Here is a 13,856-nt window from a genome sequence, read left to right as displayed (position 1 = left end):
TTTTAGTACAGTGAACTCATTGTCATGTTCAAGAAACCAATTTGAAATGATTCGAGCTTTGTGACATGGTGCATTATCCTGCTGGAAGTAGCCATCAGAGGATGGATACATGTTCTCATTCTGTTTACGCCAAATTCGGACTCTACCATTTGAATGTCTCAACAGAAATCGAGACTCATCAGACCAGGCAACATTTTTCCAGTCTTCAACAGTCCAATTTTGGTGAGCTCGTGCAAATTGTAGCCTCTTTTTCCTATTTGTAGTGGAGATGAGTGGTACCCGGTGGGGTCTTCTGCTGTTGTAGCCCATCCGCCTCAAGGTTGTGAGTGTTGTGGCTTCACAAATGCTTTGCTGCATACCTCGGTTGTAAGAAGTGGTTATTTCAGTCAACGTTGCTCTTCTATCAGCTTGAATCAGTCGGCCCATTCTCCTCTGACCTCTAGCATCCACAAGGCATTTTTGCCCACAGGACTGCCGCATACTGGATGTTTTTCCCTTTTCACATCATTCTTTGTAAACCCTAGAAATGGTTGTGCGTGAAAATCCCAGTAACTGAGCAGATTGTGAGATACTCAGACCGGCCCGTCTGGCACCAACAACCATGCCACGCTCAAAATTGCTTAAATCACCTTTCTTTCCCATTCTGACATTCAGTTTGGAGTTCAGGAGATTGTCTTGACCAGGACCACCCCCCTAAATGCATTGAAGCAACTGCCATGTGATGGGTTGACTAGATAATTGCATTATTGAGAAATAGAACAGGTGTTCCTAATAATTCTTTAGGTGAGTATGTAGTATACAAATATAATGTCCCAGAAAATCTGCAGCAGAATACAGTAGCAGCAAAGTGGATGGGATTTTAACAGATCTCATGTACATGTTGTGAAAAATTTCATTGCAGAAATAGACCCGCAGTGCCATGTCAACTTCTGTTCAGAATTACAGTAGTCGCAGATTTGTTTTGGTTTTTCCCCATGGAGTTCAATGGGTAGTCAAAATAGACATCTAAACCCAATAGGTGTAGATTTTGCTGCAGACTATCTGATGAGCTCATTATAATAAACTTGATATAATATCAGGTGAGAAAACATTTCATAAGGATTATGCAGCCATTCTGACATGGAATTTCAAAGTGAGTACATCAGCCTCATCAGGTCTAAGAGTTCTATAAAATAATGTGTGGTATATTGTGCTATAAATTGGCAACTATCTCTTACTGTAAATATCGACATGTTGTTGTATTGTACAATATGGATTGCTATTTTGTAGGTTTCTGATGTCATTTTGTCCTATTTATACTTTATAGCACAGGTTATTTGAGTATATCACCAACACCGTTTTTACTTTGATAGGTAAATGCAAAAGATCTCGACATGAAGTTTGCCCACATTCAGATAACGTATGTCAAGCCTTACTTAGAGGAGCAGGAGCTTTCTGATAGGAAGACAGACTTTGAGAGGAATCACAACATTAGTAGATTTGTCTTCGAAACTCCATATACTCTGACAGGGAAAAAGCATGGAAGCGTTGAAGAACAGTGTAAGAAGAGAACCATATTAACAAGTAAGTCATCTCATTCTTCTGGACAGGAACCTCAGATAATGACTATCTGCACCTGTCTGTAGAAAAGGGGGCTCCCCAAACTCATCCCACTGGTGGCTGCATCTTAGCTGCAAGAGGTGGCCAGGTTTGTAGACACAGCTGAGCTGTCTGTGCTGTTACTCTAACTCCCATCAACTTTATTAAGTGTTCTAGAAACAACGAAGCAAAGTGAGCTCTGCTGTATATGTGATCCTGGCCACCTCTCACAAGCTGGTTGTAGCAGCTAGCTGGACAGGTGACCAAGTTCTGTTTCTAGAGGTAGAACCCGCATCTATCAGACATTTTGGCATAATATTTAATTAAATGTTTCAAAATATGAAAAAAACTAAAAAATGTTTCATTAAACCTCCTTGGTGAACAAAAAGGGATCAAAAAGTCATATGTATCCCAAAATGTCAGCGATGGGAAAATGGCTCTCAGAATATGGCGATACAAAAAGTTATAAAAAGTTTACAGTTGGCATTGGAACTAGGAGAGGCCCAGAGGTAATGGAAAGAGCAAGGAGGGGAACAAAAAACCAAACTCCTCTGTTGTGGGTATCAAAATCAGACACCGTAGTGTTTAATCTTTGCTCTGGGGCCCCCTCTGTTTTGTGTATATGACTGATATGATTCATCATCTAATAAACTATAAGTGGTAAGAAGGGTTTAAGTGAGAGTTAATGTATATCTGTGACCTGTCTTTGGTTTGTTTTCTTTAAGACAAATTAAATAAAATAATATTTGTTGGGCACAAATTTTATCATTTAATACATATTTCATTTTCAGCATCAAACTCTTTTCCGTATGTCAAGAAAAGAATACCTGTGATCTATGAGCACCAGATGGACCTCAAGCCCATTGATGTTGCCATTGATGAGATTAAAGACAAGACTGCAGATTTGCAGAAGATCTGCTCATCTCCAGATGTGGACATGATCCAGTTACAGCTAAAACTACAAGGCTGTGTGTCTGTGCAGGTAAAACATTTCCTAAATGACTTCTCTGTCATGTGTTTTGCCTTTCATTTATTGACCTGGTTAGAACAAATGTATTTTCTATCCACTGGGTGGGGAATTACTGTTAGATTGGCGGGGGTCCCAGTTTCATTCAAAGTCTGTGGGGCTACTGGTGATAGCCAAGGGCTGTACTGGGCGATCTCTGGCAGGACCATAGAGATGAATGGAGTAGCAGTGCACATGTTCAACCTGCCACTCAATCCATACTGGAGCACAAGACCCCCAACAGTTATACCCTCTCCAGTGGATAGGGGCCACTTTGTTCTAACTGAAATACCCCTTTAAGTCCCCTTAAAGGGGTATTCCTTTAAGGAGTAGTAGCTATGAGAGGTATCTCTATCCATGGTGCTGAAGAATGTGTTGGGTGATATGCTTAAGAGGAACCTGCCATATTGAACACTGTGTCTGAGCTGCAGGCACCATGTTATAGAGCAGGAGGAGCTGAGCAGATTGATGTATAGTTTTGCGGGAAAAGATTCAGTAAAACTTGTAATGTATTTCATTCATTTAATTCTCTTCATTCGAGTCCAGTGGGTGGCGGGATGTATTTTTCTGTACAGATATGTCTACCTTTCATACTAATATATATATATATATTTTACAGGTAAATGCGGGTCCTTTAGCCTATGCCAGAGCTTTCCTAGATGACAGTCGGTCCAGCAAGTATACAAGCAAAAAGATAAAGGAGCTAAAAGATCTTTTTAAGTATGTTGATACTGCTTTGTTTTATTGCTCAGCCTTGGCCTATGCTACTAGGCAATGTAATGTGACATAGGTCTGTCCTTTATGTCTGTCTCCTTTAGAGACCCTGTTTTGTTTTTTTTACTTTACAGACATGCATTATTGGGAATTAAAGGGTCAATCCGAGCAGAACTGATACACTAAGGGAGATTTAGCTTTCTCACCATACAACTGGTGTAAATAGAGTGCTACTGTACACCGGCACCCCTGTATCATACCTAGGGCTGGACTTTTGGGGCGCCACATGACACATAGATTCTCTTTTTCTTTTAATCTCTGTGTCTTGCACCACCTCTTCAGACCATGCACTGGGTATAACACAGTGTATTAGCTTTGCCTGAGATGTTATTAAATGTATGGGACTGTTCCTAGTACACAAGGGACGGCTTGCGGTGCCACTGTTCTGATATTGATGGCCTACCCTACAGATAGGCAGGCAATATCAAAGTTCTAGAAACCCCTTTAATGAAGGACGCAGTTAGCATTGCTTTCCATCTCCTTCAATAAATAATTAGGGTGGTTCCTAGTAGAATACATATGATTATGTGGGGGTTCATCAAACTGCAGAAAACCCCTTTCAAATCAGGAGATGTGAAATCTGTGCCTGACAGAAGGTTCCTAAATTGACCTTGAATCACCAATGATATAGTATGGGACTAAAGAATCAGTGTTGGTTTCCCCAGCAAATATCTTCCCATTCTTAATGATTTAAGAAAACTTAAAGGGCTTGTGTCATCAGAAAATGACCTGTTGTTTAAATCACGTTTTAATGTTTAACCTATTTAAAAAAAATTTTTTTTTGATGATGTTATTTTTAATTTTCCATGTCAATATCTATAGTTAAACAAAAACTATAAATTCCAGCTGTTTTCGTACTGGCCACCAAGTATAATAATAGGCGACACGTCTTGGTCTGTACAGATCACTTTACTGCAGTTATCTGCTTATCTGTCATTTTAATCCTGAGGGTACTTTCACACTAGCGGCAGGACGGATCTGACAGGCAGTTCACCCTGTTGGATCCGTCCTGCCGCTATTCCGCCGTTCCGTCCCCATTGACTATAATGGGGACGGGGGTGGAGTTCCGGCGCAGCACGGCAGTGCACGGCGAAAGGCCGCCGGACTAAAAGTACTGCATGTCCGACTTTTTAGTCCAGCGGCCTCTCGCCATGCACTGCTGTACTGTGCCGGAGCTCTGCCCCCGTCCCCATTATAGTCAATGGGGACGGAGCGGCGGTCCGATGAAATAGAGGCAGGACGGATCCGACAGGGTGAACAGCCTGTCGGATCCGTCCTGCCGCTAGTGTGAAAGTAGCCTAATGATATCATCTTTGTGTAGAGATAAGACACAATCTACCTTTTACAATAGGTGATTGTCAGAGCTCATCTATCCTTTCTTGTACAAGGACCTCTGCACATGTCACATAGCATGCCTAGAAGACTCTGCCCTATAAGTCAATGAGGTCCTCTCCTTACCATTGTGTCTATGGACCATGGGGCTGCCGTAAAGCAATTTTCTTAATGCTTTCTAAATGCTCATAAGAACAGCTCAGGCAAGATGGCCGCTTCCATAGTCACGTTCAGGAAACAGAGTAAGAAAAAAATCTGTAAGCAGAAAATAAAAACAGAAAAAATGTGTTGCTTTCTGAGTTTAACTGGCAGGTAACATTTTTGGTGACACATTTCCTTTAAGAAAAGTGACTAGTAAGCATGCACAGGGAGTGTCCCACTAGTAACACTGAGTGACTCATGAAATCAATCATTAATGATTCACATTATTTTACATTCTCCAATCAAACTGGAGAATTATAATCCGTCCTCATTTTCTATTTCTGTATCTTCAAGTATCTGGACTTAAAACAAGTATTGTAGTTGGATACTCCGCACCCACGTTTCCAGTAATGATTTACTAAAAAGGTCCTTTTTATTTGCAAATTTTTTACTTATCCCATACAGAACTATACATATAGTTTTAACAATAAAAGTCATTAAATGGGCTCTGGGAATAATTAACATTTAAGTGGTGCCCACAGCCTGCCTATGCCATTGAAGGATTACCTGCTCTCTGCTTGTCCGTTCCTGCATGCTTGCTCCCCGGCTTATTTACTTCCGGATGGGCATAGTCACTTGCGCCGCTAATTAAAAAATTAGCTATTCCTGGAGAACCCTTTTAAACTGCCCTGGAATTTCTCATTAATGCCTCATGCACACGTCAGTGTTTGGTCAGTGATTTCCATCAGCAATTTTCAGCCAAAACCAGGTGCGGCTCTGAACACAGAACAGGTGCAGATCTTTCCCTTATACCAGGCATCCTCAAACTACGGCCCTCCAGCTGTTGTAAAACTACAACTCCCACAATGCCCTGCTGTAGGCTGATACCTGTAGGCTGTTCAGGCATGCTGGGAGTTGTAGTTTTGCAACAGCTGGAGGGCCGCAGTTTGAGGATGCCTGCCTTATACCTTACCACTGTAAAGGCTCCAATCCTGGTTTTGGCTCACAATCACTGACCAAACCTCTGACGTGTGAATGAAGCTTTACATGGCTACAGGTCAGTCTTTTCATTGTCGAAACTGCCTTGCACGTAGCCGGCGATCAGCAGAATGTTATTTTGTTCCAGCTTCACCATTCTAGTCTTTGTCAGCACAGTCAATATGAACATAAATGGGACAGATCGTCTGAAATGCATCTACTGAGTGTATAAAAAGCTGTAAGTTGTCCTTTATGTTCTTATCTATATAGACAGTTTATACAAGCGTGTGCCACAGCCCTGGACCTGAATGAACGGCTCATCAAAGAGGATCAGGTTGAATACCATGAGGGACTCAAAACAAACTTCAGGGAGATGGTGAAAGAGCTGTCTGACATTATCCACGAGCAGGTACCTATCCCACAACCTTCCCTTACGTCCTAACCAGCAGCACAAGTGGGGGGAGTTATCCCCTGTGAAACTGGTAGGACAGGTGGAATTTTTATTGTTTTAAATTGCTACCAAGACAATTAAACAATTAACCCACCCCCTTTAAAGGGACGCCCGCCCTTAAACCAGTGCTTTTTTTTATCTGTCCTGTGGACTGAGGACAGGTTCAGGCGCTGCCTGTTACCTTTTTGATTTGTTTGCTGCCAAGTTCTTGGTCCTTGTGGCCGTTTTTTTTCTAGGTTCTGCTGGGTTATGGCCTCTGCCGCAGTTAGATGATAAGGGTCTGTTGGCACCTCTATATCCCGGCGATATCCGCCTGCAGGAGCCCTCTCCGCCCTTACAGGGCGTCACCTGAGATCGGGTGAGTGAGCCCCCATCAACCCACGTTGGAGTGGAGGCTCGGCCTGTATACGGCCGCGGTCCTGGCTGCCATGCTTGGCGCTTCGCGTGCATGCGCGCCATACCCGGAAGTGCGTCAGACGACACATATTTACACATATAATCGGGGGGCCCTTCTGTTATTTTTATAAATAAATAAAGTAGTGACAGTGGGTCACTTGCGCGGGGGGGGGGGGGGGGAGCTACGCTAGGGGGAGGGTCTGTTAGCTATATAAGCTCAGCAGACGCCATACTCTCCCTCTCTGCCTGCAGTGAGTCTATTCTAAACTACTTTCCAAGTTGTTTTTTCAGATGGCGTCTCCCAATGGTGACCAGCATGGGAAATCCTCCCATAAACAGAAGCACCTAACTTGTTCCAACCGCGAGATGCCGATGCCGGACTCCTATGAATACAATAGGTGTACTTTTATGCCGTCCTCCTCCGACGCAACCCACGATGGGTGACATGTTCGGCTGGATAAAGGAATTCATGGGTAATTCCATTATGGAAATCAAGAGCGCCCTTTCTTCTAAGAGGCCCAGAGCTTCATCGCCAGGTCCTGTACCTATGGCTGAAGACATTATTTCGGTTGAAGACCGTTCCTCCTCCTCTTCTGATGAAGATGATGCCACCTATATGTTTCCTGCTGAGAAGACGCAAAGACTTCTACGCTCCATCCGATCAAGGGATCATGATGTTGAGCAAGGGGAAGCTCCACCGTCCACCTCTAGGGGGCCAAGGGCCTTTAAAGTGGACAAAGATTTAAAAAAGCTTATGTTAACTGAATGGAAGCATCCTGAAAAAGGTCCAGTTCTCACGAAGAGATTTAAACTGATGTTTCTTCTCCAGGAGTCGGAATCAGAACTGTGGGTACCGCCTCCGAAGGTCGATATTGCGATCTCCAAGTTGTCTAAGAGGACCTTAATTCCTTCTGATGACGGAAGCAACCTTCAGGATCCATTAGTGCACTCTGAGGCACAGCTATTCCGCAGTTGCAGCCTCTGCTTTAGTTGCAGTTGTTTCCTCATAAGTCGCGGAGTTTGTTCGGTCCCGCGTTCTCAGAATTCAGTTGGACCTGGAATCTGGAGTCTCCAGAACTGACGTGCTAGACCAGTTCAAGACCTTGCTCCTTGGAACTGACTTTTTGTGTGACGCTTCCACACAGCACCTGAAATTAGCTGCCAAAGGCATGGCTCTCTCTGCCGCCAGTCGGTGGCCCTTATGGTTGCGTCCCTGGGTTGCCGATAACGCCTCCAAATTCAATCTGTGTGGCTTACCATATGAACCAGGAAGACTCTTTGGTTCAGAATTAGATAAGATAATGGAGAGCCTGGCGGATAAAAAGGGGAAGTCCCTCCCCCAACAATCCTTTCGGGGCCGGAGTAGGCCCAGAAGTTCTAGAACCCAGGGCCCCTCAAGGTCTCAGAGACGTCAGGAGTCGTGCAGATGCGGACGGGGTCGCGGTCGTTGAAAGGACCGTAAAGCGGATCTATGACTCTCCCGCTTACCTTCCCCTCCAAATCGTCTGTGCGATGCTCAGAATTTCAGTTCCCCTCCAGTTGGAGGTCGTCTAAGTTTATTTCAGCAGGCCTGGCTGCAAAATATTCCGGACCAGTGGGTCCTAAAAATAATTATGTTGAGTACAAAATATATTTTCTGTCCCCTCCCGAAGAGAAATTAGTTTTAACCAGAACCCTAAACCAGACCAAACAGTCTATCTTAGAGAATGCTGTTCTCCTTTATGTTCAAAAAATGGCCCTAGAGGAAGTTCCACCTCGCGAACAAGGGCTGGGAGTATTCTTCCCCGTTTTTCTAGTTCCGAAGCCGTCGGGCGATTGGCGCATGATCATAGACCTGCGTTACCTAAATCGGTTCATAAGACCAAAGCGCTTCAGAATGGAGACCATTCGATCACTTATCAGCATCCTAAACCCCGGCGATCTAATGATCACCTTAGATCTGAAGGATGCTTACCTTCATATCCCTATTCATCCAGCTCACAGGAGATTTTTAAGAATTGCGGTCTACATGTGGTAAAACATTACCAGTTTGCTGTGCTGCCTTTTGGCATTTCTTTCGCTCCCCACACTTTCACAAAAGTTGTGGCTCTGGTTGTTGCCCAACTCAGGCTTCAAGGGCTAAAAATCGTGCCATACCTAGACGACTGGCTTCTAAAAGCCGCCACTCTAGACATTCTTTTATCTCATCTTCAGCTGACTCTTCAGTCTCTCCAGCGCTTAGGCTGGCTCATAAATTGGGAAAAATCGGAGATCGTTTCATCTACTTCCAGGATGTTCCTGGGTTTTCTTGTAGACTCCGAACGGATGACCCTTTCCCTCTCTCCAGAGAGGAAGGATCGAGTGATAAGAGCCACGCAGTTCCTCATGGCACCTCGGCGGGTATCCATCAGAACACTCATGAAGATGTTAGGCCACATGTATGGCACCTGCGTCCACTTCAGGAAGAAGTGTTAGCAGTCTGGAATCGCAACCCCAAGGGGTTGGACAAGACGCACTCCCTGTCTACCGAGGTCTGTTCCTCCCTCAGGTGGTAGAGGAACCTATCAGATGGGAGGTCCTAGATTCAACCTCGTTGGATCACGTTGACCACAGACGCCTCCCTTCTAGGTTGGGGAGCCCATCTGGAGGAGAATCCAGTACAAGGTACCTGGAGTCCGCAGGAGAGGCTTCTGTCATCCAATCTAAGAGAATTGAGAGCAGTTCGTCTCGCTCTCTACCGCTTTGCTCCTCTTATCCGCGGGAAGGCGGTAAGAGTCCGCTCGGACAATAAGACAGTAGTTGCTTTCATCAACAGACAGGGAGGCACAAGATCTCAACCTCTCCTCCAGGAAGTTGTTTTAATTCTTGCTTGGGCAGAAACCAGTCTATCCCACCTTTCGGCTGTTCACATCAGAGGGAATCTCAACGTAGTTGCAGATCGGCTGAGTCGGGGTCTGCCAGTTCCAGGCGAATGGTCATTGAACAGAGATTTTTTCACCCAGATCACACTCCGGTGGGGTGTTCCAGAGATCGACTTGATGGCGACCCGTTTGTACGCCAAGGTGGACAGATTCTGCTCCCTTTACAAGGAGGACAATCCTCTGGCGATAGATGCTCTGTCCATAACATGGAGGTTCAGGCTGGCTTACATATTCCCTCCAATTTCCATGATACCAAGGGTATTTGTAATGGGGCGCCGAGGGCGCACTCGGTCTCCCATCAGCCACACACCTGCTGCTTCGCTTCGGGAGCAAGGATCTGTGTTCAGCCTCACTCCCAGGTCGGCTTTTGCTAGCTGGGAGGCTCCCTGCTCCTAGGTCTGCCTTGAGCGCCGAGCTGATCACTCCGTCACATGACCCTCACTCCCCACTATAAATACAGGCAACCTGCTGGCTACAGGTCGCCTGTGATTTTGGTTCATTAGGGTGTGTATTATTGTTATTTAGCTTACCTTTGGATTTGACCCTTGATCTGCTTCCTGACACCTCTTCTGCCTGCTCCCTGAACCTTGACGCTACCTCTCGGATTTTGACCTCGGCTTAATTTTGGATTTTGTCTTTGCCTCTTCTATTGTACTGACGTGACCTCCTGGACTGACCCCGGCTAGTTGACCCGCCTCGCCCTTCCGTTTTTGGTGGTACCTTGCTTGTTCCACCTCTCTGTCCGCTCTAGTGCTACCTCTCATTGGCTGTCCGCTTCCCTGCCGTCTCTATCTCTCTGCTTGCACTTAATCAGGTCAGGGACTGTCGCCCAGTTGCCCCCCGTCACCTAGGGCGGGTGGTTCAAGTAGGCAGGGACAGGGGACCGGGTGGCAGCTCAGGGGGTGCACCTCCGCTCTATCTTTATACCAGCGACTCTACCCCGTGACAGTATTGACGAAAATCAAGCAAGACCAGACCCCGGTCATTGCGATAATACCATTCTGGCCGAAGAGGTCTTGGTTCACCCAGCTCATGAAGATGAGTCAGGGCACATATTGGAGACTTCCCCTAACGCAGGACCTTGTGTATCAGGACACAGGCCCCTGCCTAGATCTGAGGAAACTCAATCTGACAGCCTGGAGATTGACAGGTCCCTACTAGAAGCTAGAGGGCTTTCTGCGGAGGTCTTGAGAACCATTTCACACGCCAGGGCGGAGTCTACAAACAAAGCTTACTCAAGGATATACAAGATCTTCCTTCAGTGGTGTGCTGATAAAGAGGTTGTACCCTCAGATCCTCCTCTTTCAGCGATTCTACAGTTTCTGCAAGTTCATACCAGTGCGCTTTCTGCCTGTTTAGGTAGACCTTTAGCTCAAGACCCCCTACTCAGGAGGTTCCTCAAAGGAGCCGAAAGACAAAAACCTAGAATCCTGAGACCTATCCCTGAATGGGATTTATCTGTGGTTCTGAAGGGGCTATCCTCTTCCCCCTTTAAACCCTTGGAAAATGTGGACCTTAGATTTTTATCTTTAAAGGTTACATTTCTACTGACCATAACTTCAGCCAAGAGGATTGGAGAACTGCAGGCCTTAGCGGCCGCTGAGCCTTGTACCCTCTTCCTCCAGGACAGAGTTCTGTTGAGGTTCCTACCGACCTTTGTCCCCAAGGTACCATCATTTAGAAATTAGTAATCAGACCATCACCTTACCGGTTTTATGTCCCTCTCCCTCATCTCCAGAGGAAGAAGCCCTCCATTCCTTGGACATTTCAAGAAATCTCAGAATCTATCTGAACAGAACTGTGGACTTCAGAAGATCCGAACACCTCCTGCTGTCCTTGTCGGGGAAAAACAAAGGTCTAAAGGCCTCTAAACCCTCTTTGAGTAGATGGGTAAAAGAGGCAATCCATGAAGCTTTTCTAGCCAAGGGGTTGGCTCCTCCATCCTTTGTCACTGCCCACTCTACAAGGGCAGTATCTATTTCATACGCGGAGAAAAGTTTGGTCCTGCTAGAACAAATCTGTGCTGCAGCCTCTTAGAGCTCCCACAGCACCTTTATAAAGCATTACCGCCTAGATTCTAGGCACTCTGAGGGAGTGGCATTTGGACGTACCATTCTCAGTGCCGCCCTCTCATAAAAAAAAATAAAAAAAGGAAGAACCCTCCCAATTTGTCTGTCGCTCCTTGCTAGGTCCCCACTTGTGCTGCTGGTTAGGACGTAAGGGAAGCGTTAATTTTAACGTAAATTTGTTTTCCCTTAGTCCTAACAGCAGCACACAAATTTCCCACCCTGTTTTTGTTTGTGTACTTGCTGATAAAGCACTGGTTTAAGGGCGGGCGTCTCTTTATAGAGGGGGGGGGGGGGGTTAATTGTTTAATTGTCTTGGTAGCAATTTTAATCAATAAAAATTCCACCTGTCCTACCAGTTTCACAGGGGATAACTCCCCCCACTTGTGCTGCTGTTAGGACTAAGGGAAATCAAATTTACGTTAAAATTAACACTTCTCTATCTCTGCATTCTTATTCGACATCATGATTCACTATGCTGCCCTAGAAATGTATCTTAATACCCCAGCCAGGTAGGTGTAGCTTGCTGAGGCACCCTGCTACACTCCCTGGTCTGTGATGCCCTCCATTCTCCTCAATTATCAAGGGGTTTATGCAAATGAAGTTTAAAGGGAAAATCCACCTTTCCAAACGTTTTTCTAAACTAGCTTTTAAAATGAAAAGTATAGCAGCTTTGCAATGCTTAATTAAAGGGGTTGTCTTATTCTACCAAATGGCATTTATCATGTAGGGAACGTTAATGCAAGGCACTTACTGATTCATTTTACCATCACATTATACACTGCTCATTTCCAGAGGTTATGACTGCCCTGCAATCCAGCAGCAGTGGCCGTGCTTACACACTATAGGAAAAAGTGCTGGCCTCCAGTGGTCGGAACCATCTGAGCTCACGTAGGGTGGTGCTTTTTAATATAGAGTGAAAGCACGGCCATTGCTGCTGGATTGCAGGGTGGTCGTAACCATAGAAAAGAGCAGTGTATAATGTGATGGAAAAATGAATCCAGTCAGCAAAGGAGGAAATATGGATAATACATTAGTAAGTGCCTTGTATTAACTTTCTCTACAAAATGAATGCCATTTGCTGAAGTGACACAACCCCTTTAATACAAGACACTTACAAATGTATTTATAACTTAAAGTGGCCCTGGAAAAAAAAAAAAACTAAGAGTGGCCCCACGTTGTAGATGGGTTTAAATTGACAGAAGACAGGGATAACAGAAGTAGGCAGAGTCAGCAATAGCATAGTGCAGCACAAAATACCGCCCAGCAACATCAAATACACAGTGCAGAACAAAATATTGCCACTCCTGCTGCAGTATTCAACTGTGTCACCGTCCTGAGGATGGCGATATAGTTGAATGCAGGGTGGCACCTGTGGCATGAGTACCTGATACTCCTAGCATTAATCAATGTTGAGAGCATTAAATTAATATTTACCGGGTCGTGGCTTGAGGAGGGCTTGCTTAGCCCCCTGGGCATCTGCCCACCTGGAAATTTCCCTGTACAGTCTATGGCCGGTCTGACCCTGGTAAGTGTCCATATTTCCCCCTTTGCTGGCGTGATTCATTTTTCATCACATTATACACTGATTGTCTCCAGGGGTTACGACCACCCTGTAATCCAGCAGTGTTGGTCATGCTTGCACGTTATAGAAAAAAGCTCTGGCCTATATGCACTCCCATAGTCCCGGCCACCAGAGAGGCTGGCGCTTTTTCCTGTAGTGTGCAAGCACGGCCACCGCTGCTGGATTGCAGGGTGGTTGTAACCATGGAAACCAGAAGTGTATAATGTGATGGAAAAATGAATCAAGCCAGCAAAGGAGACAATATGGACAATCACAATACATTACTAAGTGGCTTGTAATACCTTTCTCTACATGATAAATATCATTTGCTGAAGTGAGACAACCCCTTTAAGTCTTAATGCAATTCTTAAAGGGGTTCTGCAGTTTGTTTAAACTGATGACACCTGGGACCCTCGCCGATCAGCTGTTTGAGAAGGCAGCGGCGCTCCAGGAGCGCTGCGGCCTTCTCACTGTTTACCGCTGGCCCAGTGACGTCACAACTAGTATTAACTGGCCTGCACGGGGCTAAGCTCCATTCAAGTGAACAGAGCTTAGCCGCGACCAGGCCAGTTGATACTAGTCGTGACGTCACTGGGCCTGCGGTAAACAGTGAGAAGGCCGCAGCGCTCCTGGAGCGCCGCTGCCTTCTCAAACAGCTGATCGGCGGGGG

The 13,856-nt window shown here is 45.5% G+C and overlaps 1 protein-coding gene across 2 annotated transcripts in view; it reads left to right on the top strand.

The window, feature by feature from the left end:
- The window catches only part of DOCK11 (dedicator of cytokinesis 11), a 291,743-nt gene that overhangs the window by 276,139 nt on the left and 1,748 nt on the right, over positions 1-13,856 (top strand). For both annotated transcript variants that reach the window (XM_040406100.1, XM_040406099.1), the window contains 4 exons: positions 1,353-1,563; positions 2,370-2,560; positions 3,204-3,304; positions 6,080-6,218. In XM_040406100.1, the coding sequence (XP_040262034.1) occupies positions 1,353-1,563; positions 2,370-2,560; positions 3,204-3,304; positions 6,080-6,218 (642 nt within the window). The remainder of the gene's footprint in view (positions 1-1,352; positions 1,564-2,369; positions 2,561-3,203; positions 3,305-6,079; positions 6,219-13,856) is intronic.

Source organism: Bufo bufo, chromosome 8 (assembly GCF_905171765.1).
Source record: "Bufo bufo chromosome 8, aBufBuf1.1, whole genome shotgun sequence".
In the NCBI taxonomy this organism is placed as follows: Eukaryota; Metazoa; Chordata; class Amphibia; order Anura; family Bufonidae; genus Bufo; species Bufo bufo.
The sequence above is the reverse complement of the archived record's forward strand: the minus strand, read 5'-3'. Positions and strand labels throughout refer to the sequence as shown.